General features: G+C 53.3%; 3 protein-coding genes across 14 annotated transcripts; all 3 read right to left on the bottom strand.

Moving 5' to 3' along the window:
* Positions 1 to 226: 226 nt before the first annotated feature.
* On the bottom strand, positions 227 to 15,215 carry WNK4 (WNK lysine deficient protein kinase 4). 12 transcript variants are annotated; one of them, XM_069603746.1, is made up of 20 exons: positions 14,282 to 15,012; positions 13,787 to 13,855; positions 12,667 to 12,839; positions 11,642 to 11,862; positions 11,128 to 11,285; positions 10,500 to 10,588; positions 10,192 to 10,408; positions 8,251 to 8,515; positions 7,907 to 8,028; positions 7,624 to 7,682; positions 7,429 to 7,546; positions 7,042 to 7,158; positions 3,202 to 3,339; positions 2,582 to 2,636; positions 1,899 to 2,482; positions 1,741 to 1,801; positions 1,224 to 1,632; positions 936 to 1,135; positions 670 to 767; positions 227 to 583 (listed from the first exon to the last, which is right to left on the bottom strand). In XM_069603746.1, the coding sequence occupies exons 3-20, from the start codon at positions 12,786 to 12,788 to the stop codon at positions 581 to 583; spliced, it is 3,036 nt and encodes a 1,011-aa protein (XP_069459847.1). In that variant the 5' UTR covers positions 12,789 to 12,839; positions 13,787 to 13,855; positions 14,282 to 15,012; the 3' UTR covers positions 227 to 580. The 12 variants fall into 12 exon arrangements, with proteins under 12 accessions (XP_069459847.1, XP_069459845.1, XP_069459841.1 ...); XM_069603744.1 differs by lacking the exon at positions 13,787 to 13,855 and adding an exon at positions 15,141 to 15,215 and having other exon boundaries at positions 670 to 1,135; positions 1,899 to 2,485; positions 14,282 to 14,720; XM_069603740.1 differs by lacking the exon at positions 13,787 to 13,855 and having other exon boundaries at positions 1,899 to 2,485; positions 14,282 to 15,025.
* Positions 15,216 to 16,020: 805 nt separating this feature from the next.
* VPS25 (vacuolar protein sorting 25 homolog) lies at positions 16,021 to 24,421 on the bottom strand. Its single transcript, XM_069541608.1, has 7 exons — positions 24,361 to 24,421; positions 20,949 to 21,101; positions 20,585 to 20,730; positions 19,699 to 19,752; positions 19,259 to 19,347; positions 18,421 to 18,496; positions 16,021 to 16,886 (listed from the first exon to the last, which is right to left on the bottom strand). Exons 2-7 carry the CDS (start codon positions 20,999 to 21,001, stop codon positions 16,774 to 16,776), a joined length of 531 nt encoding a protein of 176 aa, XP_069397709.1. The 5' UTR covers positions 21,002 to 21,101; positions 24,361 to 24,421; the 3' UTR covers positions 16,021 to 16,773.
* A 230-nt stretch (positions 24,422 to 24,651) lies between these two features.
* RAMP2 (receptor activity modifying protein 2) lies at positions 24,652 to 26,596 on the bottom strand. The gene is made up of 4 exons (XM_069541606.1): positions 26,294 to 26,596; positions 25,793 to 25,858; positions 25,217 to 25,328; positions 24,652 to 25,099 (listed from the first exon to the last, which is right to left on the bottom strand). Exons 1-4 carry the CDS (start codon positions 26,391 to 26,393, stop codon positions 24,844 to 24,846), a joined length of 534 nt encoding a protein of 177 aa, XP_069397707.1. The 5' UTR covers positions 26,394 to 26,596; the 3' UTR covers positions 24,652 to 24,843.
* Positions 26,597 to 27,304: the final 708 nt, after the last annotated feature.

Raw genomic sequence — 27,304 nt, 5'->3', positions numbered from 1 at the left:
GCGTGGGCTTCTTATTGCAGTGGCTTCTCTCTGCACAGCACAAGCTCTAGAGCGTGCAGGCTCAGTGGTTGTGGTACATGGGCTTAGTTGCCCTGGGGCATGTGGAATCTTCTCTGACTAGGAATGGAACCCATGTCCCCTGCATTGAGAGGTGGGTCCTTAACCACCAGGGAAGTTCCCCCACAGAGCTTTGCCGGGTTTCTAAGATCCATACAGATTCACCAGGTTCTAGGTTCCAGAATTTTTATTGGCTGCTACTAATTTTCCCTCCTCCTGCCCATCTGGGAGTGTGCCTTCTAGAGTCATCTGGACTCGGGTGGGACTGTTTAGTGGTTCTCTCTCAGCTGGGGAGGTGGCAAGGATGAGGATTTATAGAACGTACACCTTCTGTACACATCAAACAGTTCCCACATGTTTGGCTCTTCCTTCTAGGGGAGCAGCACTGTCCACGCCCGTCCGGCCTCCTCCTCCCTCAGTGCTGAGGTCTTCCTTGCAGAGTTGAGTTGGTCAGCAGATTCTAAGGGCACAAGCTCCATGGCGGGCTCAGGTGTGGGTGAGACACATGGCTTCTGTTCATAATTCACTGGAGGAAAAAGAAGTACTAAGGAACCTCCAGAGCTGGAGGAGTTACCATTCCCTGGGCTCTCCCTCCCTTGGGCCCGCCCTCACCATCCTGCCAACATCCCCGGCGAATGTCACCCCCTTGCTTGCCCGCTGCTCCTGGGAGCCGGTGCTGCTGCCACTGAGGGAGTTCCTTCGCATGATGCCTGGGTGCAGGATGGGGAGGGGAGGGAGAGCACTGAATGAGGGAAGGGGCCACAGGGAAAAGCGGGGGGCTAGTCCCCCCACAGCAAGGGGCAGACCCCCAGGGCCTGAAAGACAGATCACTAGGGAGGGGACTCTGGAACGATGGGAGCTGGTGACTTCTGTCTCACCCGGGCCCAGGGGCTCAGAACGCTGCAGGCTGTTGCGCCGTGAGGTGGGGAAGCTGCCCTTGGAGAGGCGGCGCTGGCGGCTAGACAGCATAGCAGCAGGGGCCAGGATCCCTGGCGGGGGCTGCTTCCCAAGCCTGCTGTACAAGTCCTCGATTTCCTGTTTCTGTAGTGTCTGTAGTGCCTCCACCTCTGACAAGTGCCTGAGGACACACCAGGGTCATGAGAGGGCTGGCCCAACACTTGGCTCTAGCAAGTCCACTTCCTGACCACCATTCTCCCCAGACTCACTTCTGCCGAAGATTCTGCAGCTCAGCCCAGAATTCCTCGTCCTCCCCACTGCTCTCTGACTCCTCACTGCTCAGACACAGGCTGCTATAGGAGTAACTCATCCACACTGGGCTGGGATGGATCAGGGGTGGAGGGCTGCCCCCTACTTGGGGTTCCTGCCCATCGTCCCCTTCCTCTTCAGCTCCAGCCCCTAGGCCCTCGGCTGCACGGTCACTTTCAGCCAGAGCCTCCCTGGCCTCTGGCCTGGCTCCAGCACTGTCCTCCGTGTCCGAGCTCTCCGAGGTCAGCTGAGGGGTTGGAGGCTTCGGGGAGCCAGAGGGAGTTGGGGATACCAGCTGCAGGGGAAGAGGCTCAGCTGGCTCCTTGGATGAAGTCACTTGGAAGCGCCCAACAAGCTGAGGCTTTCCCTCTGTAGCAAGACAAAGAAGGCATCGTGGAAGAAGGAACAGAAATCAGTGGTAGGAAATAAAGTCACTGAGAATGATGGGCAGGGAGGGTCAGTGGTCAAAGATCTCACCTTCTGAGATGGGCGCCAATCTGGCTTCACCTGGGAGTGGCCAACCAATATTCGGAGAAGCCTATAAAGTGTGGGTCTGTGAGTAGAGAAATGATCCAGAATGAAGGCCACCTGCCCCTCTTCCACCGCCCAATCATCCCTCTTGGTTTCCTGCTCACCTCACCCTCCATCTCAGCTGTCAGAGATAAAGTCTGCTCCTGGCCACAAGGAGTACAGGGAGTAGGAAGGGACAGGCTAGGGAGAGGACCAGGAGGAGCTGGAGGAGACTGGGACAGGAGCCCAGGGGATGGGGACAGCAGGGACTGAGCCACAGTCATCACAGCCAGAGAGAAGGCACTTGCCAGAGAGAGGAGAGGGGCTGCGGTGGTGGAGGGGAGGGGACAAGCAGAGGGGCAGGGGGCAAAGGAGGGAGGAGCGAGAGGGACCTGGAAACAATCGGGGAGAAGAGAACTCTGTGGAAACTGAGCAGATGGGACTGGAAACTGCGGTGCACTGGGGGAGAGTGGAAGCGGGCAGCTTGGGGGGTGTGGAGAGAGATTTGAGGAGGCCTGAGGAGAAACTTGGGAGAATGAGGAGGGGTTGAGATGACATGGGGGAGAAGTGACGGGAAGGATGGGACTTGGGAAAACCGGGGTTCCAGGAGAAAAGGAGTTTCCAGGAGACAAGGGAGTTCCAGGAGAAGATGTGGAGGCGGAGGAAGCTGCCCAGCATCTCTGCTCCAGGGAGGTGCTGCTCTGGAGCTCTGCTGGGAAGGGAGGGAGGGGACGTTGAGATTCCAGTCCTCCATTTCCATGAAGCAACCCCAAGGGTGGGATGAGTAGGGACAGAATGCAGTACATACCCCTGGATGGGTCTGGGGGGGACCCCGGGAGAGCAGGCAGTGGTGCTGGCTCCTCCTGAGAGAGAGAAATGTCACAGTGGGAAGAGCTGAGTCTTAGATGGAAAGTTTCAGGCTGGGCTTCTTAAGCCAAGACTCATGAGCTTCTATGAGTCCACAGATGAGTTTCAAGGGATTCAAAAGTGTTTTCAAGAAATATTTAGTGGTAAAGGGGCATGACACCTGCAACTTACTTAAATGCTTCCAAAAAAAGAATGCATGCACACACACGTGGATGGGGAGAGAGGAAGGGAAAAGGCTAAAGCTCATGTAACAAAACACTACTAGCAAATCTAGACAGAGCACCCAGGAGTTCTTTGTACAACTATTGCAACTTCTCTGTAGGTCTGAAATTATGTCAAAATACTGAGTTAAAAGTATGCACTGAAAAAAAAAAGTATGCACTGAACACATTTTTCTGGAACAAGAGTCCATGGCTTTCATCAGACTCTCAAATTGGGGAAGAGCCATTGTTTTGGAATCCTAGAGATAAAGACAAGTTAGATCCAAGAGGACTGGTGGAAAAAAGTAATGAAGCCTGTAGCAGAGCCACATCCCCCTGGAGGTGCCCACAGGGGTCTGACCTGGGGACTCAGAGGGTCTTCAGCAGCCTCCACAGGGCCAGTATCTCTCTTCAACAGGGTCTCCACTCGCTGGATAATCTCCCGAATCCGGTTCAGGAATCCAGCTCGCTCCGAGGGCAGAATGAACTCATTATACACCTGGTGAGAATCAGTAGGAAGAGAAAGGGGGGCTCGGTTAATTCCACTTGTCCGTTTCTTTAAAAATCCAACCCTTCACCCCACTGTTTCTGCTCATCAATCTAAAACAAGTAGTAAGCATCAGCTGTGTGCCAGGCACTGTGTGGTTCTAAGGAGAAATACAGCTTAGAGGAAAGGAGCTAACCTTCATAGCATGCGTGTTTATAACAGATCTTTATGTATTTTATCACATTTGACATCAACAGCTTACTGTGGTCTACACGAACACCCCTACTTTAGAGTTATGCTAACCAATGCTCAACGAGGTGCAGTTCAGTTTTCCCAAGATCACAGGATTTGCACCCAGAACTTTCTAAAGCCAAAACCTGAGTTATATTTCCACTGACGCCTCACCTGCTTTTGGACACAACTCCTGCTTTCATACAGCTTGTAAAATGTGCCACACAGATCCACATATACACAGCTCCACAGAGTTAAGTAAAAATAAGGCAATATGTAATAAATGTAACATTCAGGTACACAAACACTTACTGAGTGTTTTATGCACCAGGCATAGGCTAGATTCTTTGAGGGAACAAGGAAGCAGAAAACACTGTCCTGGTCTCAGAGAAGCCCAAAATCTTAGTGGAAGAGACACACACATATATAACTCGATAGACTCCAAGTCAGCTCAAGGCAGGTAAGGCATTTATGATTGAGGTACAGATAAAAGTGCTATTCCCGGAGGGGGAAAGGGAGAGCCGCTGTTTAATGGGTAGAGATTCAGATTGGCAAGATAAAACAGTTCCAGAGACCTATTGCCCAACAATATGAATATACTTTACACTACTGACCTGTACACTTCAGAATGGTTAAAATGACACACGTTATGTTATGTGTTTTTCACCATGATTTTTAAAAATGCCTTTCTAGGACTTCCCTGATGGTCCAGTGGTTAAGACTCTGTGCTCCCAAAGCAGGGGGCCTCGGTTTAATCCCTAGTGAGGGAAGATCCCACCTGCCACATGGCTTGGCCAAAAATAAATAAATAAGCAGAAATAAATAAAACACCATTCCAAAAAGAAAGCAGTTCATAACACTTCAGGAGACAGTGGGGAGCTGAGATGGCTCTAGAGCTGAGCCTTGAAGGATGACTAAGAAAAGCAACCCTTTATTGAGGACCTACCACATGTGGACATTTCCCATACTTTTATCATTTCACTTCTCATACATGCTATATCATTTCTCATATATTACATCAGAAAAGTGAGAAGTGTTAGTCACTCAGCTGCATCCCAACTCTTTGCTATCCAATGGACTGTAGCCCTCCAGGCTCCTCTGTCCATGGAATTCTCCAGGCAAGAATACTGGAGTGGGTTGCCATTTGCTTCTCCAGGGGATCTTCCTGACCCAGGGATCAAAGGTGGGTCTCCCGCACTGCAGGCAGGTTCTTTACGGTCTGAGCCACCAGGGAAGCCCATCAGAACATCTTTGCAAAATAAGTAATATCCCCTCCATTTTACTGATGAATTCAGAGAGGTTAAGAAACTTGCCCAAGTTTGCCAAATTAGTAGCTAACAGAGCTGAAGTTGGAACTCGGGTCTTATGTGAACCTCCATCCTTTCCTCTGTTCTGCAGTGTTCTGAGGCAGCAAAGGGCACATTCACAAAATAGCGAAGACTGAAGTACAGCTGAGAGTGCTGTGAATTTTAAAGGTCATGCTCCAGCATTTGGACCTTACTCTGTAACCTCAGGTAGCAACTACCGATTTGGGGGCAAAAAAGCAAATTTAAAGTCTTGAGAGAATCCTTGAGAGAGGAAGGGAGGGTGGGCTAGTAAGGAAAGAAAAGAAGGCAATGGATCCTGGGTTCAGGGACAAGGTCCCTCTGGTTGTGTGGGATCTGAATTGGGCTTGAAAGCCCATAGAGAAAGCTCCCAGGGAGAAAGACCCCTGAAAAGATGGAAGCAGAAGCTGAAAAGGCAAGTAGGCCTCTTCAGAGGACCATTCAGAAACCAGTGTGGCTGGATGAAAGATTCTTAAAGGGCTGAGTGGCTTGACAGAAGTTGATAAACCTGCATGCCAGGTGCTGTTTTGTCTTTTTCCTGGACACAAGCTGAATGACATGATGGAGAGGAAGATTTAGAGGGAGTTCCCGAAGTCTGACGTTTATTCCATTCCCTTCCCTCCTGCATCCCAGAGGCTGCCAGCCACCGCCCCCACTCCACTGAAACTGGTCTCCCACAAAGACCTCCTCCTGACAAAAGCCAGTGTGGTCTTGCCTCAGGCCTCACCCTATGCCTCCTCGAAGCAATCTCCTTCCTCAGTTTTTACTAAAATATTCCAGAGTTCCTTCTATGTCTCGGGTTCTGATTCTATCCTTTGATAACCTATCCCTGCTCCCCATTCCACAACTGGGGGTATCTACTAAGATACTCCTCTACACCTCTGGCTTTGCAGGCCCATCTTCTCTCGTGCTCAACTCTGTGCTGAGACTCCCAGATCCACTCCTCCCAGTCCTGCCTGACCCATATTCTGCTTACTTATGGAGGATCTTATCTTTCCTGCCCCTCTGTCATTCAAGCTCACTCATCATGATACCCCCTCCAAAAAACAAAGCCATACTCTCATTTTAAAACTTAACTCCTTTGATGGCCTATTCCTATGAGTTCCTCCAAGCTACAGGTCACCCTTGCCCTAACTCCCTCTCATGTCAACTTATCAAGTATTTACTGACCATCTTCTATGGACACTGTACTATGTCTATCAATTACTGGATGACACAGTAGGTTATTTTTCCCAAAATAACCCCCAGATTCACCCCTCTTCTCCCTCTCCATAATCCATTCTCTCCTTGGACCACATCTGGCTTCTTGCATCCATCTTCCAACTGGATACCCTACCCATAGCCCTCTCCCACATCCCACAACAGAACAGTCTTCTTAAAACCTCTTCTCATGGTGTTATGCTCTTAACTCTTAAGACTCCATTACACATTACATGCTCACATTACATGCTTAAGCCCACATTACATGCCCAACCTCACTTCTACCAAACTTATTTTAAATTGAAGTATAGTTGATTTACAATGTTAAGTCTGCTGTATAGCAAAGTGATTAATATATATACATTCTTTCTTAATATTCTTTTCCATTATGATTTACTACCTAGAATACTGAATATAGTTCTCTGCTTTACAGCAGGATCTTATTGCTTCCAAGAGGAACCCTTAATTCCAGTGACAAAGGTCTCCTCAAGAAGCCCTCCCAGCCCTATACTTCAAGTCACTCCCTGTTCCCATGCCTCTCCTTTGCCATACCACCACTAGACACGCCCTCTCCACTCTTCACTGCCATTCTGACCCATCTGTCAAGACCTGGCATGAGTCCTTCCTCTTGCGCTGCTGATCCTTCCCCTACAGCCCATCCTTTCCTTATAGCCACAGCATCACGTGTCTAGCGTACACTTCACTGCAGCACTTGCGGATATCTTGTGTTAGTCTCAAATTGCTCCAGCTGAGGATCCAAACCTCCCTAGATAAACAGAAATCTCCTCCCAGACAAGGGCAGATAAGTCTTCAGTGTCACTGCACGGAGGGCCCACCAGCTTTGAAACCCTTGTCATTGGATTGTGGGGGTTGAGGGTAGGGCAGTTCAGCACCCGGGGACATCAGGAGGGAGACTCTTGTCTCAGATCTATAGAATGTGCTCTCATCTCTCCCTCACCATGGCAGCTGCAATCTCTTCTGGGCTGTCCCCATCCAGATCAAATCGGAAGGTCACCATCTTGCTGTTGTGCGTCTGCAGCTGGCATTCAACCACTCTGTCGTTCTGGTCTGAGACCTTCAGAGTCAAAGTCAGCAGAGGGGAGGAGGTCAAGCTCTGTCTTCATTAAGTGTCCCCACCCCTCTCCACCCAAGTCACAGTGGCCAGATTGGAACTGGAGAGAAGCAGATTCTGCCCCTAAAGTCTCGTATTGAAAACACGACTGGCGGCCTCTTGGGTACCAGTAACACAATGCTTCTCGCCTTTTCTGGCTGACCGCACCCCCGTCCCTGACAGTTGCATCCAGGCCCTGTAGGTTATTCCCGAACTCCTGTGCCCCCTCCTTACACTTGTAACCCGAAGCCGGGATCGGGGTCTACGCCGGAGGATTTTCCCTGGGGGTCTCCTCATCCGTTCCATCCCTTCTCCCACATCACTAAGGCCTGACGCTGCATCTGAGGCATAGCTGGAAAAGGGAAAAGACACTGGACCCCAGAGCTCCGTATAGCTCACCTTGAAGCGCCCACTCAGACCAGAACTTACCTCTCTCCAGGGGAAAAGTCATTGCCGGGGCCAGAACGTGGAATGGATAGAGCAAAAGCCTGAAACAGAATACAGGTTCATGAGGTCAGGGGAGAACAGCTGTTGGGTTCCAAGAAGACGATATCAAGGGTGCTGGGGTACTAGGCAGAGGGAATAAAGATGAGGACAAGAGTGGTGGATTTCCAAGGACATGGGGCCAGGTCACGGTGTTGAGTTTTACAGGATGAGAGCTAGGTCGTGGGCTTGGAATAGCTGGGAGCCCCCCCATGTGACCCCCTCTCACCGTAGGCAGGCGGAGATGGGACTCAGCGGGGCTGGATGGCACCCCGCTAGGGGGCTGAAGGGCAGGGTCTGAGGCATCCAGGAAGCCGGAGGAGCTGAGGTAGCCATCAGTCTCGCAATCCGCTGGTGGGGGAGGGAGGGGATCAAAAAAGGGGAAATAAAGGAGGGTGATGGCTGAGCAGGGGACTGCCTGAGCAAGGAGGGGGCCTGGGGCTGTGGGAGAGTTCTTTCCCAGAAGGAGCCCTGGCTAGATGTGGAAGGCTGGGTAAGTGACAATGCTGTTGGGTTGAACTTCTGGGTAGGGGGGCAGAGGTCAAGGGTTCTGGGATGTCAGAGGTGACTTACAGGTGGTAGAGGAATAGCTGGCATGGCGGAAGAGGAAGGGCTGGTGCTGGTCTGCCTCTGGCTCCTCAGGCTCAGGAGGGAAGGCACTGGAGGGACCAGGAGTCATGGGGACAGCTGCTGGTGGGAGTCTCGGCGCTGGGGGGAGGGCCTCCAACTCCCTAGCTTTGCGCAGCTTCTCACGCTTTCGCTGGATGGCAGCAACCCGTTCACGCACTGCACGAGCCACTGGCTGGTAATCAGCTTCACACACTAAGCCCAGGGCCACCTGGAGTTGGAAGGGTGAGGAACACAGTTTGAGGTGAGATTCACCATCCCTCAACAAAGCCCCATCAGGACACCTTCTTGAGGCCTCTAGGATATACATGAAAAGGAACATATATTGATTACGCACTGTGTCCACAACTGGCATTTTTTAAAAAGCCATTTATTTACTTGACTGCGCTGGATCTTTGCTGTGGCAGGTAAGATCTTCAGTTGCAGCATGTGGAATCTAGTTCCCTGCCCAGGGATCAAACCTGGACTCCCTGCATTGGGAGCATGGAGTCCTAGCCACTGGACCAGAGAAATCCAACTGGCAACTCTTTACCATATCATCATTAAATCCTTCCAGCAACCTTCTGAGATAGGTCTTATCAACTCTATTTTAGAAATAAGTAAAGTAAGTGGCCAGTTCAAGGTTATACTCTAAGTCAATTGCTCTGGGGGGATGGTGGAGAAAAATATCTGTAGATATTTTTAGTTGTCACAACTTGGGGGGTGATCCCACTGGGATCCTCTAAGTTGATGCCAGGGATTCTTCTCAACAACCTACAACAGTATGGCACAGTCTCCTGAACAATGATGTCACTAGTGTTAAAGTCAAGAACCTCTGTATGTAATGGACCAGGTCCCAATCTCAGGTCAGGTTTGAGCTGGGCTACAGAGACTGACTTCTATGTCTTATTTCAAATACATTCTTAGGTTCTTGACCCAGATCCACCAACAGATGATTCCCACATTTTCAACTGCATTTTCCCATCAAGAATATCATATTCTTTCCCTTCCCACCTCAGACCACCCCCACATCTTCTGCCTCTCATATATGCCTCTCCTGGTCCACCAGCTTCTATTCATTATCCTTATTCATTTCAATAACAAGCTTCACTGGGCAGGTAAAGGTGGGGCAGGATGAACTGACTCAAAATCTGAACAACCTGAGTCAGTTGTGCCACTTTCTTGCTTGGGACCTGGTACAAGATATTCAGCTTCTTTGAGCTTTCATTTCCTCAGCAGTAAATCAGATAAAATCACTCTATGCACGGTTGGTAACAACCATCAGATGCACATGAAAGGGCTCTAAGATGTGGGTGGTTAACAGTTCCCATCACGTGCTAAGCACCGTCAGGGGCAGAAGGGTCAATACACACAGTCTCTGCCCTCAAGACCTTGTAGTCTTGTGGAGGAGAAAGATGGGAATGTATCCTGGTATAAAACAAGACTGATGGGGACCCATTCCGTAATGGAGGGCCTGATGAAATGGAAAGAAGCATTTAACTCTAGAGCGGACAGGCTTTCTCAAATGCACGGTTCCGAGCATGAAGCAAGATCAAGAAAAAGATGGAGTCGGGGAAACAAGAAAGGGAAAAATAGATAACACGGAGAGAGGACAATTCGGGAAAGCCGGATCAGAAGGAAGTTAAAACAGGGAGGTTGAGGGACCCAGGGCTGGAAAAGGAAATCTTTGACTTGACTTGAGGAGAACACTAGGTGTGCCCGCAGGTGCGTTAAGGCGAGGGCAGCAGGGAGACACTCGTAGGAAACTCGGAGAGGGCTTCGTTGAGCCCACCACCCAGACAACCCACCACCCAAACATCGCACCCACAAGGCACTGGCCTCTCCGGTTGAGATCCACACGCCCCTCACACGCCCAGTTACGCGGCAGGCATGCTGTCCTCCGCTCACCATCTCCTGAGCCACCTCCTCGGCCGCGTCCCGGCCCAGCTGGAACAAGAACTCGATGGCCTGGTTGTCCCGTGGGCGCCCCCCTCGCCGCGCGTCCTCCATGCGCAGCCAGAGCTTGAGGTCCGGCTTCTCTCCGTCGTCCTCCTCCGCCAACTCCACGTGGACGCCGCGCTCCTCGCGGAAGAAGGCGTGAGCCAGAAGGTCGTGGATGGTGAACCTGAGGGCGGTGCCAACCTGAGCAGAGCCCCACCGCCGCCCGCTCCCCCCGCCATTACCCCACCCCCGTCCGCCCTGCCCCCTCCACCCACCTCTCATTCTTATCCGTGCGGATGCAGCCTTCAATGATCTCCTTTACCTCGGGCATCTTCACCTTGTAGAAGCTGTTGGGTTTCGTGCCCTGGGGAATGAAGTTGCATGAGGCCTCCGGCTCTCTGTGCCCCAGCTTTCTGCTGACCTCCCCCTCCCACCCCGCCCCAGCCCGGGGCGGCAGCGCTTGCAGTTGCCAAAGCACCGGGTACACGTTTAGAAGTTGTGATTTCAAATCCCAGTCCCCCCGCCCCGACCCCACCACCCCCCCCCCCCACACACACACACACGTATCGACAGTGCGACCTTGAACCAGGCTCTCGCTGAGCCGGTGTCCTCATTTATAAAATGCAGGGCAGAACATTTGCCCTGCTCACCCCGCGGGGCAGGGAACAGGATCGGATGAGAGATTGGATTTGAATCATCGGTAATCTCTAGGGAGCGCTACACACATCGTTATTCTAAACAGCTTGTATTGGAGGGGCCGTGAGTGCATCCAGTAACCTTCAGTGTTCACCGGGGCGTCTTTGTGTCTACCTCGTTTTCATTAAGGGAAAGGGCATTGACCGCGGGGTGGCCTGGGCAGCCAAATGGAAGGGGGGACTTGTGATTCCCTCTCCTCCCTCTCACCGAGGTGACCCTGCGGTAGATTTGAGCAGCATTCTGGCACTCTGAGTAGGGGTACTCCGAGGTCGCCATCTCCAGCATGCACATGCCAAACGCGTACACGTCCACGGCCTCGTCGTACTTTTCCTCGTACATCTCTGGGGCCATGAACTCCGGGGTCCCTGCAGGATCCACAGCAGACGTCAGTGCCTCCTTTCTGGCTTCGTCCCTCTCCTTGAAAGTACAAGTGGGGGTGGGGGCAACCGCGCGAATTCTGGAGTGCAAGAGACCCACCCCTTCCCGTCGTGTGTGTGTGTGTGTGTGTGTGTGTGTTTGTGTGTATGTTGGGTGGGGGGGTTGTGGGGAAGAGGACACGCTACAAGTCTCCTCATCTTCCCCGTGGTCTTCTAACTCCGTGGGGGGGTTCTAACTCTGACCCCCTTCTAAATCTACTGGGGGAGGGGGTCCCCAGGCTCTCTCCAGACAGGGGAAGGGGAGGGAGGGTAGGAATGACAAGGATCCTCCTGGAGGGACGCACCGATGACGCTCTTGGCGAAGGAGGCGCGCTTGAGCGTGGCCAGGCCCAGGTCCCCGATCTTAACGGAGCCCGTAGGGCCGGTGATAAAGACGTTGTCACACTTGAGATCTCGGTGCAGGATAGGGGGTACTCGGGAGTGTAGGAAATGCAGCCCCCGCAGGATTTGGCGGCTCCAGCGCTGAAGGACTCGTGGTTTCATCTCACGGAACCGCCTCAGGTATCTAGGGGAGGGCGCACAGCTAGGGTCAGAGCGAGGGACACAGAGGATGGGGAGGGAGCCCACCACTGGGAGGTTCCCCCGCCCCGTAGCCCCACCCACTCCCGCCCACGCATCTGCCGCTAGCTTCTCCTAGCACAGATCCGCGCCCGGCCTCAGACAGAAAGGCAGTCAGGGGGTGTGGCAGGTAGACAGAAGGTTACAAAACGGGTAAATTCAAGATATGGCCGCCGCCAAGGTGCTGTGGAAGTGCGGAAGCGATGACTAGCTGCCCGGGACGTGGGGGAGGGCTTCCTAGAGGAAATAACTTTTCTGTGGTGTCTTGAAGGATGAGTAGGAGTTCAGGGGTGAAAATGGGAAGAGATGAAGACCTTGCAGGCAGAAAGGAAGGCGTGCTTAAAGGCACGGAGACAAGTGACGGCACAGGGTGGGAGGAGGTGCTGGGAATTTGGTTTGTCCGGAACGTAGGCTGGATCCTATAAGAACTTTGTGAGCAGTCGCTGGAAAGAATGGACTTTATCCGGAGGGCGGCGGGATAATTCAAAGGGGTTTTCAGGAGAGAAGTGATAAGACCAGATTCTGGCGCGCTGCAGGAAGATAGGCTAGCTTGCAGAGGAGATGGGTAGCACGGTGGAGGACTCTTTAGGGGGCACTGCAGGCCTCCAGACGCTCAAGAGGCGAGGATGAGATAGAGTGAGCCCGGAGTGGGACCTGCGTGTAGAGTCTGAGGAGGCCGGGCTCCTCCAGAAGCAGTGGCGACCTCCCACCACCAGTCCTCCCAACTACCACCAGCAGGCGCGGAGCTCACGTCTTGAGCGTGCCCGAGGTCATGAGTTCGGTGACCAGCACGATGCAAACCTGGCCCCTCAGTACTGACTTCCAGGAGTCGTAGAAGCGGACGATGTTGGGGTGCTGCAGCCCCTTGAGCATCTCCACCTCCTCTGAGAATCGCTGCCGCTCGGCTCGAGACAGTTTCCGAGTCTGTGGGGTAGGGGACGAGGGTCACGGTCACCTCGGCCCCAGTACCCCCACGGAGAGGGGGATGGGGACACACGCGGCGGGGCTTGGAGGAGCGGTGAGGGTAGGAGCCAACGGATGGGACTGAGTGGGTGGGATCATTCGCCAACAGGATTGTAGACCCCGAGTTCCTGGTTTGACCCCTCTGGGCCGCTCCAAGGACACGCCCACTATGGGCCTGGGGCTGCCCCCTGGACCCCCTCCTGGACACAAGAGCTTTTATGCAGCCCGGTCCAGGAGCTCTGAACTCAATAGCGCCTTTGTAGCCGCCCAGGCCGGCCGTGGGGCGGGAAGGGACGCCCGGGGGCTGGCAGCGGGCAGGCAGCAAGCAGGCGGGCGGGCAGAAAATTGGGGCCGGCAAGGGGATTGGCCTCAGAAACTGGTAACTGCTAGATCCAGGGAGAAGGACTGCAGAGGGAGGTACAGACAAAGAGAGAAGGGATCCAGGACCAGGTGCCAGGAGACCGCCCCCTGCCCCATAGCTGTCTTGCCTTCCCCCATTTCCTTCCTCCACCCCCTCCAACCCCTAGTTTGGACGCTTCTCCTGGCCTGGCCTAGAGCCTGGGGTGTGGCACTGGCAGGCACAAGGGGCAAGCTCAGTGCCAGGGCTGGAGGGGAGGACCCTTCCTCCAGGCTCTGTCCCCTCAGTCTGAATCCAAATCTGCTAACTCAGACTTAACTGGGTTTCCCCGCTGTGGGAGGAAGGTCCTTCAAGCCAGCATACCCCTAAAGCCTATGGGGCTCAGTGCTTTTGGTCTGGGGAGAGGATAGCTCAGGTAGGCAGTGGGATGAGGAGCAGGACTGGACTCAGGCCAGGGCTGGAGCTCCCTGTTTCCCCCTCCCCCAGCCATGGGGAAATCCAGAAGTTTGTTCCAGAAGGGATGTGGGAAGGCCCTGTCCTGCTACAATACCCCTATATCTTCTGGAAGTGGAGAGGACCCTGTCCCAGCTCCTGGCCTCCATCATTCCAGCCTTCTAATCTGCAAAGATCCAGGGCAAGAAAAAAGGATAAGGGTCACACTGAGGGTCTCAGGACTTAAGGGGAAGGGAGAGGAGGAGACAGTGGGTAACCACTGCAGGAAAGTGGTGAGCCACCCCTCAGGTCTGAGCTGGCTCCCTACCCAATTTCCCATCTTATTTTCTTTCCAGCTCTCAGGGTTGAGATGGAGCCGGAAAAGTAAGAATGTCTTAAATCCATACGGGAGCTACCACACACCACCTGCCTCAGCTTATCCTTCTGCAGCCTGAAATCAGCCAGGTCCATGGATCATCAGAGCAAGTGGGACAAGTGTCCCGACATTTGACTGGAAAAATACATCCCCCTTGCTGCTGTTCCCTGGGTCTCCCATCCCAAGACCTCCAAAGGTCCCATCCCGTGGCGTCACCGAGGGGGCGCCCAGCCGCACCTGCAGCTCACACCAGGCCACCTCCACCGTGGTGTCGGTGTCTAGCCCTCGATACACCGTCTTGAACGAGCCACGTCCAATCTCGATGTCAAACTTGAGGTATCGGCCGTCCGGGGACGTTGCCACAGCCTGGGTCTCCGTGTCCTCTTTTTCCTCTTGCTCCCGCCGCCGCTCCCGGGCCGCCGCCGCCTCCGTGATCCTCGGCTGTTCCCGGGACCCCGACCCTCCTGTGGAGCCCACGGGCTCCAAACGCTCGGAGTCTGCAGGCTTCACAGGGGCGCCCGCGGTCCACGTGCCCTCAGGGGGCTCTTCGGAGCTGGGCGGTGGGCTCATCGCCGGGCCGGAACCAGCGGAGTCTGGCGGATCAGGGGGCTCCGGAACGGGTGAGGCTGGCTGGGACCAAGACCTCAGCAGCCCCAAGTCGACTGAGCTGCGGCGGCTGAGACGGGAAGAACGCGGCCGGGGCTCAGCCTTCCCGGAGAAGCGGCGCACCCGGCGGGGAGGGGGCCCGAGGCGGGGCGGCCCCGCCGCGGCAAGGGGCGGCGGGGGACGCAGGGGCAGGTCAGCCTCCGCCTGGGACATGGGGACTTCGGTCTCTGGGGCTGGGGGTGCCAGCATGAGGAAGGACCGGGCGCTGCAGGCGGTAAGCGGGGAGGCCTGATAGGACGACTGGCTGGGTGCGCAGTGCTCCTGCTGAGCTACTGGGGCCCCAGCCCCGGCTCGCCTGCCCCGCAGCTCCGCCCCCACCCCGCCCCCACCCCGCCCCTACCCCCCAGAGCCGCCCCCACCCCGCCCCTACCCCCCAGAGCCGCCCCCTCGGAGCTGCCTGTGCAGTGGAACCCCTGGCGCAGCCCCTCACCTCGGCCACTGCCCCGCCCCCGGCAGCTGGCCCTCCTCCTCCTGGCCTCCCGGAGCACCCGCCTAGTCTCTTTCCGTAGCCGGAGCCCGGTGAGAGGCGGTGTGTTCTCGCGCACTAAGAGTGCGCAGACCTGTTTGGGGGAGCACGGTACTAGGACAGGGAGATGAAACGTGACCGCGGCTCCCCGACCCTAGAAAAGGGAGGTGGTGAGGAGGAGGCTACCACCAGTCTGCACGCCCCAGATAAGGTAGCACCACCCCCTCCTAATCGTCCAGAATGGCCTCGGGCCGACAATACAGAGGTCAATGGAAAGATCTGGTTTTCTCCGAAGTCGCAGTCCCTCGGGGCTGCTTAGGGATGGGTGTGTGCACCCCAGAGCCCGCCCCTCCCCCAAACCAAGGACCGGGTCACCCATCCTCTCCACTCCCCACCTTAACCGCAGCCTGGCCCTGGCCAAAGTGCCTGTTTTTGCTCTGTGGGCTCTCCTTCCTCCCCCTCTCTGTTTGCCAAAGTTTCCAATAAACCAAAGTCCATATCCGGTTTACTCCCCCTCAGCTCCCCTCGGCCTCAACTACCCGACCCAGACCAGATGGATGGAGAGAGGGGCTTCAGCGTCGTCCAGGACTTCCACAGGGAGGTGGTAAGGGAGGGGAGCCATTAAATTACTCCACTGCAGACACAGAAAGCCGTCTGTCCCCAGGCTGTGTTCCATTCGCACTCCCTCACACAGCCCACCCAGCAGATGTAAAACCGCAGGCTCACTGAGTCCACCAGTGCGGGAAGACCTCTCCCCTAAGGTAGGTGGGGATTCACTCAGCGTGGTTAACAGATCACAGTACTCCCCTTTGCTCATTCTAGTAGTAACTTCAGCAGCAAGCAGTGGGGTTAAGCTTTTTAATAATCATAAATCAGTGTTGGGCCCCAGCTCTCATGGCCAGGCCCCCTCCTGGGCCTTCTATCTTCACATTGCCTGGAGGGCTGCCTGCAGCCAGGGCTTTGCCCATCCCCTAGGAGGGATCCAGCACCAGCCTGAGAGGAGGCAGTAGCAGCTAAAGGGGTGGGGGTGGAGGGTGGGGTTGGATGAAGAGACAGAAGCTTGGGGGGGGGGTGTCAGAAGCTTGTGCAGGCTGTGTGTGTGTGTGTGTGTGTCAGAAGCTTGTGCAGGCTGTGTGTGTGTGTACACTTATGTGTATGACAGACAGAAGCTTGTGCAGGCCGTGTGTACGCTTACATGTATGACAGAAGCTTGTACAGGCCGTGTGTGTGTGTACACTTACATGTATGACAGACAGAAGCTTGTGCAGGCTGTGTGTGTGTGTGTACTTACATGTATGACAGAAGCTTGTGCAGGCCATGTGTGTGTACTTACGTGTATGACACAAGTGAAGTGCTGGGTTTCAGACCCTGGCTCAGGGGAGTTGGGACAAGGAGAAGCACATATTCCCTCCCTGGCACCTCAGCCTCACCAGATCCCAGGGACAGACAAATGAGATAAGCAGGAAACCCACCCGTGGACTAGAGCCCTTTTGAGTCAAGCGGAGTCACAGATCCAGTCTGTGGGGACACTTGGTCTGTCTCCCTTTGAAAGCCCTGGCAGGGTGGGAGGTAAGAAGTAAAGGGAGATAGGTCTCTGCTAGAAGAACTTGACACCTCGGCCATCGCTGACGGTGATGATCTCGGCCTTGTGCTCCTGCTGGAGGGCTTGCAGAGCCCGCAGTAGGGTTGCCTCATCCAGCCCGTGGAACTCTGGACAGGGAAAGATGAGCAGTCAGGGACATGCTGCTAGGGGCTCAAGGCCTCTGAGGAGAGCAGTTGAGCTGGAAGCAGAGAACTTTCCAGGGCAACAGTACTGCTACAGCTACCACCCACCCTTTCTGGGTATTCTTCAGGAGTAAAGGGTGGACAAAAGCCTGAGTCAACATGAAACGAGAGTTCATGCTATTTCCCCCTTCCTGTTTGCTCTGTCAGACTCAGAGCCTGCACACTCTCGCACCATCCCCCCATTAGTGTCTCTATATTCAAGAGTAACCCCATTTGCTTGTGAGGCACAAAAAAGGGGCCCTGACAAGTCCAGGGAGGTCAAGCCTCTTGTCACTGGATGCTGTCCCTAACTGGGTCTATACCCATTGGGTGGACCTGTCCTAACACACTGAGGTATAGCCATGCTTCTGGCCAGGAGACTGCAAAGGTCTAGCACAGATATCTGCCCTATCCTAGTTAAAAAAAAAAAAAGAAGAACAAAGCTGGGAGCCAAGGGCCAGCTGAGTATCTAGAGACACGGCAAGATACTGCAGGGAGCTGTGAGAGACAGGAGGCAAGTCCTAACAGGCTTGCACAACACACCCCCTGCGGGGCCCAGGTCTTGAGTCAGGGAGCTTGCTTTCCAAGGAAACCTTCAACTTTGCCTGGCCTGAGTGGTGGGCTGGGCAATGCTGCAGCACTTAAGTCATGGCATAATGGTGGGAGTAGCAAGCAGAGGCCTGCAGGAAAGAGGGGAAAGCCAAGTGCTGTTAACTATTGGGGCAGCCAGGCCTGGCAGAAAGGGGAGGTGCCCCCTTTACCCAGATCAGATTGGTACTTTTGATGATCCTGGGGATCAACACATTATGGAGTCAGAGATAAAAGAGCTAAGAGAGTATTTACACTATGTAAAAATCAAAACAGTATACAAATCCCAGTCTGGCCAGAAACCAAGGTATTCTAAAGGGCTGGGGATGGGGTGTCAGCCCAATCCTTTCAGCTGACACCCACAGATCTTGAACCCTCTATAAGAAAGGGTGAAAGAAAGCCAGAGTCAACAAGGAATGGAGATTTCAGGCTTAATCTCCTGCCCTGGTTCCTCATTCAGCATCCACACCAATAATTCTTAACTTTTCATGGGTCACAGACACCCTTCAATATCTTATAACATGGAAGACCTCACTGGCAGTCTACTGGTTAAGATTCCATGCTTTAACTGCACGAAGCACAGGTTCAATACCTGGTTGGGGAACTTAGATCCCTACATGCCCTGTGGCATGGCCAAAAATTTTTTTTTTAAGTCTTAAAATATGGACTTTATCCCTAGATAAATGGATATACACCCCCACAGACAAAGATTGTGGGTGTTCTGCATGTGAATTCAGGTGGTTTATAGACATCTTGGACATGGGGTTAACAACCTTTGTATTATTTAGTATGTGGAATTTAGAGACAAAAACATGGGAAATTTGAATGTCAACTAAATAAGATTAGAGAGAATTCACATGATAAAACTGGGGGGGAGAGGGAAAAGCATTACCCTCATCCTCTGTGTCTTCCCCATTGGTCAGTTCATACAGGGTGAACACGGAGTTGTTCTGGCCACTCTTGGAAACCTATGGACACAGAATACAGGGACTGAGTAAGACCCAGGAATTTCCTGGGAGAAGGCAAACTCCCAGCTCCACCTCTGACCCAGGAATGATACTTATTCCCAAACCAGAGCTGTCACCTCAGCAGAGGAGTGGCCGAAAACCCACAAACCCTTACAGGTGCTATATTTATACATGTACACACATGCTCAGAACCACTAAACCACAGGCCTTCACGTGTCTGAGGAATGACCTCTCATCCTGGTTGTTTTCCTGTTCAGAAATGGGCGGTGTATATTTGTTATATTTGGGTTGTTGCTGCTTCTTCCCCTCCTCTCTCTTGGGAATGTTCAGGGCTGGTGGTGACCTGGAATGCAGGGGAGAGAGGCTGTCCCCACACCCACATTGGTTCAGAGTCTCATTTATATTGTGGGCAGCCCCATAAGGATGTAGTGGGGGAGGGGGTCCAGGTTTTTGTGTTTTTTTCTCTTCCTTTCCCCATTTATCTTCTGTGGCCAGAGGCTCCAGCCAACAACAGTATTCATGATTCCCAGTACTGCATTCTCCAAACATGGCCTCACACAGCCCCTGGCCTTCTACTGGCAAAGACAGGGAAGTTCTTTGCAGCCAGGGAAATTGAGTCACTGAAAGAGGCTTGCCTGGAAGACCTACATTTCCTCTTTCTGCCCTCCCCTACTTTGCTAATTGTGGATCTGAAAACACCAGGTATCTGCTGAGCATAGTCATTCTCCTTTGCCATGGGTCACTGTGTCAGAATAGTCTCACCCACTGATAGATGAGCTTCCCCCATTCTTCTGGCCTCCGCCACATGATCAGGAAGCTAGACTTGTTCTTATCCAACCACTCAAGATTCCCTGCAAAAGATACTTATGAAAGCATCGTGCTCCAAGAAGAGACAAAGAGGCAAACTAAAGGTGGAACACAGTGGAAAAGACTCAGCTTTCAGAAAGAGCAATTCAAAAATTGTTTTACTATCTGCAAGGCATCCATTCTCTTCTTCAGGTCTTGGGGCACAGATGGAGAAATTTCAATTTTGTAAACCAGTGGGGGAAAAGAACCCAGGGAACTGGGCTACTGTACAGAACACTCTGGGTTCCAAGCCAGGAGAGGAAAAAAAAGTTCTTAAAAGAAAAGACTTGTGCTAATTTGTCCTCAGGAGAACCCCACTAGGAAGAAAAATAAGGAATCTGATGAACTGGACCCACCTTTCTTCCTCAGTTCCTCTAACACAACCTGGATTGATTCCACAGGCAGCTTCCCTGGTTTAAGGTTAAGGGAACGGCATTAATGGAATGAACTGGTGGGATGAAATTTCTCAGAGCCAGGCTCCTGCTACCAACTACCATTCTTCTCCCTCCTACACACTGAGATGTGCAATTCCACAACAGGATGTAAATTGGCATTTCCTGCATACTGGGGAGGGGGAAGGTAAAAAGAAACTAGTCTGATTAAAAGGAAAAGCTTTAGGGACTTCCCTGGTGGTCTAGTAGTTAGGATTCCACCCTTCCAATGCAGGGGGCCCTAAAATGCCAGGCAAAAAAGAAAAAGTGTTTTGTTTTTGTTTGTTAAAAAGAGCTTTAGAGAATGAAAGATACTATCATTTCTCACTCCCTGTCCTCTCTCCTTCCTCCAACCATTGTCCAGATATTTTAAGGATGAACCAGGCAGCAAAAGAAAACCATCCTTACTTCCTGGGGTGAGGAGAGTAGGCGGAGAAAATTACTAAAGGTAATGCTAGAGTTTGAGTCTTATACAGAAGACATACAGAAGACTTAAGTTTCAACAAGTCAAAAGGGGTCAGGTCGAAAAACCCTGGGACTTGGCTTCAGGGCCGAAATTGTAAGATCTGAACGACACCTAGGTACTCATCATTGTCTAAAACAAGAGGGAGTTGGTGCTGCATTGGGGCTGGTGTCAGGAGTGGGGGGCGAGGGGGCGGGAAAGGATGTCAGCTACACAAACCGGCTCTTTCCCAAGGCCGGTCTGGATGGGAACCTGTCTTCTGTGGGTGAGAGGGAGTGTGAAGTCTGGGCATGTGGGAAAGGTGGAAGTGCATGTGTGTGGGCTGTGGAAGTGCCTGAGGGAGGATACGCTGGAGCTTCACGTTGTTGAAGAGCGGGCTCTCCTGGGCTTCCATCACCGTCATGCTGGACTGTTTATGCAGGCGGCAGAAGGACAGGACCAGCGAGCACCAGGCGGCCAGCTGCTTCTGCCGAGTGTCCACGTTCGGCTGCAACCTGCCGGGTGAAGCGGGTGGGGCGCAGAATTAGAGGACTTGAGAGAGGGCGAGCGGCAGCACTTGCCAGAGGAGCATTCGGGTAAGAAAGTGGGGGACTGCGGGTAGTGGCGACCGGGTCCATTCTCCCCCTCCCCATTTGAAGCATTAGGGCTGAGCCCGGGGTCCGGGGGAGGGGAGGGAGGTCCATCGGGGCTTCTCGGGGGGTCTAAGCCTCACGTAAAGAAGGGTGGGAAGCGATACTGCCACGGCCACTCGAAACTCATCGCCATCGTAGTAGCCCAGGAAACCCGGGACCCGCCGGCAAAGGACTTCCGGTCTCCGCTCCGGCACGTCCGGACAGAAAGCGCTGCAGAAAGGTTCCGGGAGCCTCTGGGGAGAGAGGAGGCCCAACCGGGGGGATCTTCATCAGCTCGTTTCTTGCCATTATCCCCATATTCTTACGGGCTAGAGCAGAAGGGGCCCCGAGAAGTTTTCTGATTCCACCTCAGAGAGAACAGTGACTTCCCCAAAGTGGCACAGTTAGAACTTAAAGAAGAACCCAGGTCTCCAGGACCCAGCCTAGGCTTGTTTCCCCTATACGGGGCTTCTTTTAATCTTAACGTTTGTGTCGCTTTTAACTTAACCCTTCACAGTTCCCCTCAATTCCTGTGTCCTTCGACTCCATCTTCCCCAGGAGCTCATTTGTAGCTTTTATACCTGGAAATGGCTCCGCTTCCATGATTCAGAGCTGCCATATTTGAGCACAGCCACCTCTGTCTCACCTCTCCCATGTCCTCTGTTTCTAGTCTGAAGGCCCGGGACTCCACTGGTCTTGACTTCTCGCCTGGCCTAGACTACTCAGTTCTGTCCCCTTGCCTGCTCCTCTGCTGCTCATTTTACAAACCGGAGTTGTCGATCGCTGCCCACCTATTCCTCAATCTTCTTTTCTTCACGCCTTAAACCGTGGAGTATTACTGACAGGGAAAAAAAAAAATCACTGGAACTTTCTGACTGAGCCTCAAATTCCCTGACTGACCTCGCTGCTGTTCTATCAGTGCAGCCCAGTGATGCTTTGTCTTTTATTGATTCCCTGTCACATTCCTTAAGGAAACTTTTAAAAATTTTCCATACACATCAAGCCATTCCACCAGTTCCCTTCTCTTGCCTCTCTGCGGAATGCCCATCTCTTCGGTTTTTATGAGATTGAGGCCATGCATGTGAACCTCTTAGTCCTTCCTCTCTGTCACCACACTCAATTCATCTCTCAGTTTCTTTCCCTTTTACTCCTTTGCCCACTCCACACAGCTTGTGGGATCTTAGTTCCCAGACCAGGGATAGAACCGGAGCTCAGCAATGAGAATGCGGAGTCTTAAGAGCTGGACAGCCAGAGAACCCCCTCGACAAGGCCAGCCCTTTGGCATCTGTTTGCCTCTCCTTTCCAGTTTCCTCCAGGACTTCTTTGTGCATCATCTTCCCTTCTTTTTCCCTTTCTCCTGGCTCCTCTCCTCTAGTCTACATACGCTGAGGTCATCCCTACTTGAAAATTTGTAGTTTCCTTGACTCTACCACCCTCTCAATTTCCTGTCTGATCTCTAACATCTCCCCACTGAAGTCCATCTTTCACTGTGTACAGTCCCTGGTCCACAGAAGTGTCCAACAAATATTTATTGAATGACTAAATGAGTGAACCCTTCAATGGATAATGTTCTCTCAAAGGGCACCATCTCCTTTGCGTCCATTGGCTTTCTTTATCCTTGTTCTGCTGATTCTGATCTTTCCCTTTTGTCTTCTTTAGTCCTCACTGTATATGTATGCATGTTTTCTAAGGACAGCAGCTCTCTTTAGTATACCTTCTCTCTGGAAACTCATCCCTCTCATGGCTTCACGTGGCATTTCTCTGCAGGGGACTAAACCTGTATTCCTAACTCCAACTTTTTTATACTACCAGCAGCAACAAGACCACTCCCATTTCCAACTCCCTATGTCAGAAGCCCTTCACTCCCTGTTATGTTACATCTTGTTCCATTGTTATATTACACATACATAATATGTATATTTTTCTTCAAGCCAGCTTCTCCTCTTAATGGCCCTTTAAATATTATTACTTCCATTATTGTCCTGCTGCTGCTACTGCTAAGTCGCTTCAGTCGTGTCCGACTCTGTGCGACCCCAGATGGCAGCCTACCATTGTCCTAGTAACTCAAATTCAAAGCCAGAGTCAGCTCTAACCTCTCCTCTTGTTCACCTTCATATTGAAATCCTATGGATTCCCTCCCCTATTTTGCCTTTTCCTACTTTTTAATTATTTTCTGTTTCTCCATTCAGCACTCCTTTGATCCATGCCCTTGTTTTATCAAACCTGGATTATTGCAATAATTTTCTAATTCATCTCTTTTTCTACTGTCTCCCGTAGGAGAATCCTCTCCATTTAAGACCTAGTCAGATGCCAGCTCCACAATCACCCTCCTGTGACCTCAGCTAGACTGCACCTTAGCTCAATGTGACTCCTCCTTCCTTTATACTCAGATGACATTTGGCTTGTATCCCTTGCATGATTCTCCTCACACATTCCATTGTTTTTGTTTATGTGTGCACATGTCAGCTCTCTTGCCAGATGAAAGACATCAAAGCAGAACCAAGCCTTATCTAACTTGTCTTCCCAACACAATAGCTATTTACAGTGACTTGCACCGACATGCTTTTGATGTATGTTAGTAAAATGCATGAAGGCAAATATGGGCCAAAAAGAGGACAGATACATCCTTGGAGAAGATAGATGCATTATGGGAATAGAGCAAAGATTCTCATGGTGAAACCTCAAAATGTCCTAGGGAATAAAGTGTGTCTCAGAGAATAAATAGATATATTCCAGGAAATACATACATATATATCTGTGGAATAGACAGGCACGTCCCAGGAAGTGGCTATGTACTCAGGAAGGCAGATATTTCAACAAGGGAGGAAGGAGAGTTCCTAAAGAGGTGCCAGGTGCCACAAGGAATAAACAGGTATCTTTTTAAAGAACAAAGCTACTGTCTAGATGTTTCTGATGACCTGGCAGTTTTGTCCCAGGGAGAACTGACAGTGAAGGTTCTGTGGTGAAACCTGGGCCTCACCATCCAAGGAACATACAGGAATGTCTGTATACAGAAACGGTGGGTCACTAGGTATGGCCCTTAACAGTGGGAAAGTGTCTTAAGGGAGCATAAGCATGGCTTAAGAAGCTAAAAGAAGCAGCCAATGAAGAACTAGTGGTTGCTGTGGAGATAACAGGTCTTTGATCTCACAGTTCAGTTTTGAGCTTCTTCCAGGCCATGTCCATCTTCTGGTTGGCTTTAGTGGACACGAGGGGGCAGTGTGTGGCCAGGCTATAGGCCACACCCACCCAGGGTCCGGGACAATGTAGAATGAGAGCCAATGACCTGGAGGGGAAGTCCTGTGGTGAGTCTAGTAGAGGAAACCCCACTGCCTTTGCCCTCAATCCTGAGGTCCTTAGGGATGGACTCCCGTTGGTTCCATCAGGGTTTCTATTACCAGGCCCTGGGAGTAAACTGCGGCATGAGGAAGGGGAAAATTCAGGGCTTCTGGCTGGCACCCCCTCCTTGCAGAAGTCACGACACAGAGTCCTCTCTCGTCCCACCCCTCTCACCTCCCCAGCTGCTGTCCAGACCGGAAGGGAGTCTCTTCCTGCAAGTTTCCTGAAGCTGGGTTTGGATAGGGGCAGGAAAGGCCTGGCCTTGGGAGGAAGGGATATAGGGGCGTGGCCTTCAGGTGGGGGAGGGAGTTCAGGAGGGACCAGTAAGTGAACAAAACAGTGGACCTCTCTAGATTCTTCTAGCTCTGCTGCCCAGAGCTGAGGGCCTGTGGGAATGGCAGAGGCTCTAGAAGGAGACAGCCCCCTACCGCCCCCCTCCACCCCGGAATGGAGAGGGGAACAACGTACAAAAAAAAAGGAAAGGTTTATTTTGAAGATTACAGAACTTGCACGATGACGCCACCCAGCTTCCATTTCCACCAATCGAAGAATCTCCAGTTGGGGTGGGAGCCAGAGAAGGAAGTAGGGAGGGGAGGGGAGAGAGCAGGTGGTGGCAGAGGAAAGGAGTAAGATGGCTGCCAAGCAGCTCATGCCACCCTAGGTCTGCGCTTCACTGTCTTTACTCCTCCACACCACGAGGGTGACGAGGAAGGGGATGAGGCAGATGGGGGCTATGATCATGGCCAGGAGCACATCTTCTGGGGGGTCTGAGAAGGTGGGTTGCACCAGGGAGCAGTTGGCAAAGTGGATATGGTGAGTCTCAAAGATGATCTCTTCTGCCCAGGGATTGGGGAAGCCCAGGCCAAACTCTTCCGCACCCTTTTCCAAGCAGTCTCGAAGGAAGCTATAAGGCCTAGAGACAGGAGAGGGCTAGAGTGAGGGAAGGGTTGGGGCCAGAAAGAGGACTGCCCCACACTCACCCGCAGGGAGCAAGCCCCAGGCCCAAGCCGCCCTCCAGCACTGCCCCTACCTGCTAATTAGGGCCCAGTCACACCAGTCCTTCTTGATAGAGTCCATCTGAACCTCATAATCGTGCCAGCATTGTTGGACATTTGTCCCATAGGTCTCCAACACCGTTTTCCCTGTGGGCAGAGATGCTGCACATTGACCATAACCTGCCCCACCCTCCAAGCCCTCTGGTCCAGGTACTTCCATTGTGGAACCGCTGTTCCTGTCTTCAAATATGGGAACTGCCCAGAGAGCCTCAGAAAATTTCCCAAGCAAGATACTCCTAGCTGAGGAGAGAGTCCCAGCTCAGGAAAAGTTTAATGCCTTCCATGTACACTGGACTTTGCAGCCTGGCAAGAGTTTCCACATACACTTTTTCAGGAATATTCTAACCCACCTGTGAGGTGGGCCAGCTCACAGCTGGTTGGGGGCTTTGTGGGATTAGAGGTAGAAAGACAACAAGAAACCCTGAGAGAGAGAACAGAAAGGAGTTTAGGGGCACCAATTGGGTTTGCGGCTTGGCTTGTGGGAAAGGAACCATCCCCACTGACCTCTCTTCTTCCCTGTGGCCACCCTCCCACAGTCGCTGGCTACTCACCATCCGACTTGGAGCCGTCTGGGGTGGGAAGAAGCTGAGCCAAGGACTCCTGGGGCTTCAGGACAGCTGTGGGCAGAAAAGGGACAGGGAGATGGGAGGATGGGGATGTGGAGCCAGGAGGAAGCGGGGTGTGGGTTGGGGTCTGAGACTCTTGAAAGTCAGGGCTACTTTCAGAAGAGACAGGGAGCACTCCAGGCCCCCACGCGGTGCCTCGGTGCCCGGAAGAGAGGGGGCAGCACCAATTCCTTCACACATTCAAAACCCCTCCTTCTTCGCCAGCTCCAGACCTCCCAAGAGCTTTATGCAGGGGCCCCGGGCATCTCAGCTTTTCCCCAAGTGGGAAGCAGCTCGCGCTGCGCCCTCGCTGCGGTGAGGCCGGGTACCGTCCAGAGGGCAGCGCGGTCCGCACCCGCACGCCGGGGCCCGTTCCGAGACGTCCAGTCCCTCTCCCCTCCCGGGCCTCCCGCGCCTCCCGCCCGGACCTCGGGGCGCTGCGCTTACCGCCCAGCAGGAGGAGGAGGCGGAGCGCAGCCGGTCGCCCGGCGCGGGTGGCGGGGAGCCACGGGCTGCCGACAGCGCGCTCCGCCCGGAGCGAGGCCATCGCACGGCGAGCAGGCGAGGAGGAGCGGCGGCGCTGAGCCGGGCCCGGGCGGGGGCTCCTATATCCCGGTCCCAAGCCGCAGGAAGCCGCGCAGCTTCCTCGCGGGGGCTGGGACGGCTGCGGCCACGTGGGGGGCGGGGGCGACGCCCGGGGCCGGCGGGCTGGAGGGGGAGTCGCTGCCCCACCCGGCCCTGGCGCCCGCCGCTCCCTCCGCCCGGCCGGCGTTGGCCCACCCCTTCTGCTAGCTCACCCCGCGGGGCTGGACAGCTCCCCTCGTAACCCCAGAACCGAGATCCATTTCCTGGGCTCGGCCGCGTGGCGCCGAGGACTCGTCAGGTCTCCGAGCATCTGCTCCCCGAACTCTCGTGGCCCCTTTTCTTTCTCGGTGAGGTGGGGCTGTGTGGGGAGATAGTGAAGAGGGAGGGGGCTGGGAGCTCAGAGGGCTTCTCAACACTGCAGTCTCTAATGCTGGAGGTTGCGGCTGCCCTGAGCTATGGGGGAAGGGGCGCCTGGAGCTGGGCTCAGAATTCCCTTTCCCTGGGAACACCCACTGATGTCAGTCTGCCTGCCAAAACCAGAAGAGGAGGAGGAGAGGAGGAGGAGGAAAGGGAGCCAGCCCTGGGAACCCCCTGGGGAGAAGGCCTGAGGATGGGGTACAGGGAAACCAAAGTCCAAATACCCTCCCTTCGAGGCACCGCCTGGGGCCTAGACCCCCCCAAACCAGATTGAGCACAGGGGCAAAAGTATGACTGCTCCATCCCCAAGAAGGTGGCCACAACTCCTCAGGACCAAGGTTGTGAGAAGGGAAGAGTTTAGAACCTACCATAGGTGACTTCATCGTGAGGTGGGTACAAACTTTACTGCTCAGAGGGAGGAGCCCGGGACTGGAGCTCAGAGGCTCTGAGTTCTAA

This window comes from Ovis canadensis, chromosome 11 (assembly GCF_042477335.2).
Source record: "Ovis canadensis isolate MfBH-ARS-UI-01 breed Bighorn chromosome 11, ARS-UI_OviCan_v2, whole genome shotgun sequence".
Classification (NCBI taxonomy): Eukaryota; Metazoa; Chordata; class Mammalia; order Artiodactyla; family Bovidae; genus Ovis; species Ovis canadensis.
This window is presented reverse-complemented; position numbering and strand designations above follow the sequence as displayed.

Bases quoted from the DNA above. Each gene is read 5' to 3' on its own strand.
- RAMP2 (XM_069541606.1), bottom strand. From the start codon at position 26,393: ATGGCCTCGCTCCGGGCGGAGCGCGCTGTCGGCAGCCCGTGGCTCCCC. The intron at 25,329-25,792 runs GTGAGTAGCCAG...CTCTGCCCACAG, and splicing joins AGACGGCTCCAAGTCGGATG to GGAAAACGGTGTTGGAGACC. The intron at 25,100-25,216 runs GTAGGGGCAGTG...TCCTGTCTCTAG, and splicing joins GACTGGGCCCTAATTAGCAG to GCCTTATAGCTTCCTTCGAG.
- WNK4 (XM_069603735.1), bottom strand. From the start codon at position 14,899: ATGCTGGCACCCCCAGCCCCAGAGACCGAAGTCCCCATGTCCCAGGCG. The intron at 12,840-14,281 runs GTGCGGCTGGGC...CCTACCCCACAG, and splicing joins TGGCCTGGTGTGAGCTGCAG to ACTCGGAAACTGTCTCGAGC. The intron at 2,637-3,201 runs GTCAGACCCCTG...TCTCTCTCTCAG, and splicing joins AAGACCCTCTGAGTCCCCAG to GAGGAGCCAGCACCACTGCC.
- VPS25 (XM_069541608.1), bottom strand. From the start codon at position 21,001: ATGGCGATGAGTTTCGAGTGGCCGTGGCAGTATCGCTTCCCACCCTTC. The intron at 19,348-19,698 runs GTGGGTCCAGTT...TATCTTTTGCAG, and splicing joins AGAGGAACTGAGGAAGAAAG to GGAATCTTGAGTGGTTGGAT. The intron at 16,887-18,420 runs GTAATGCTTTTC...TTCCCTGTCCAG, and splicing joins GGAAGACACAGAGGATGAGG to AGTTCCACGGGCTGGATGAG.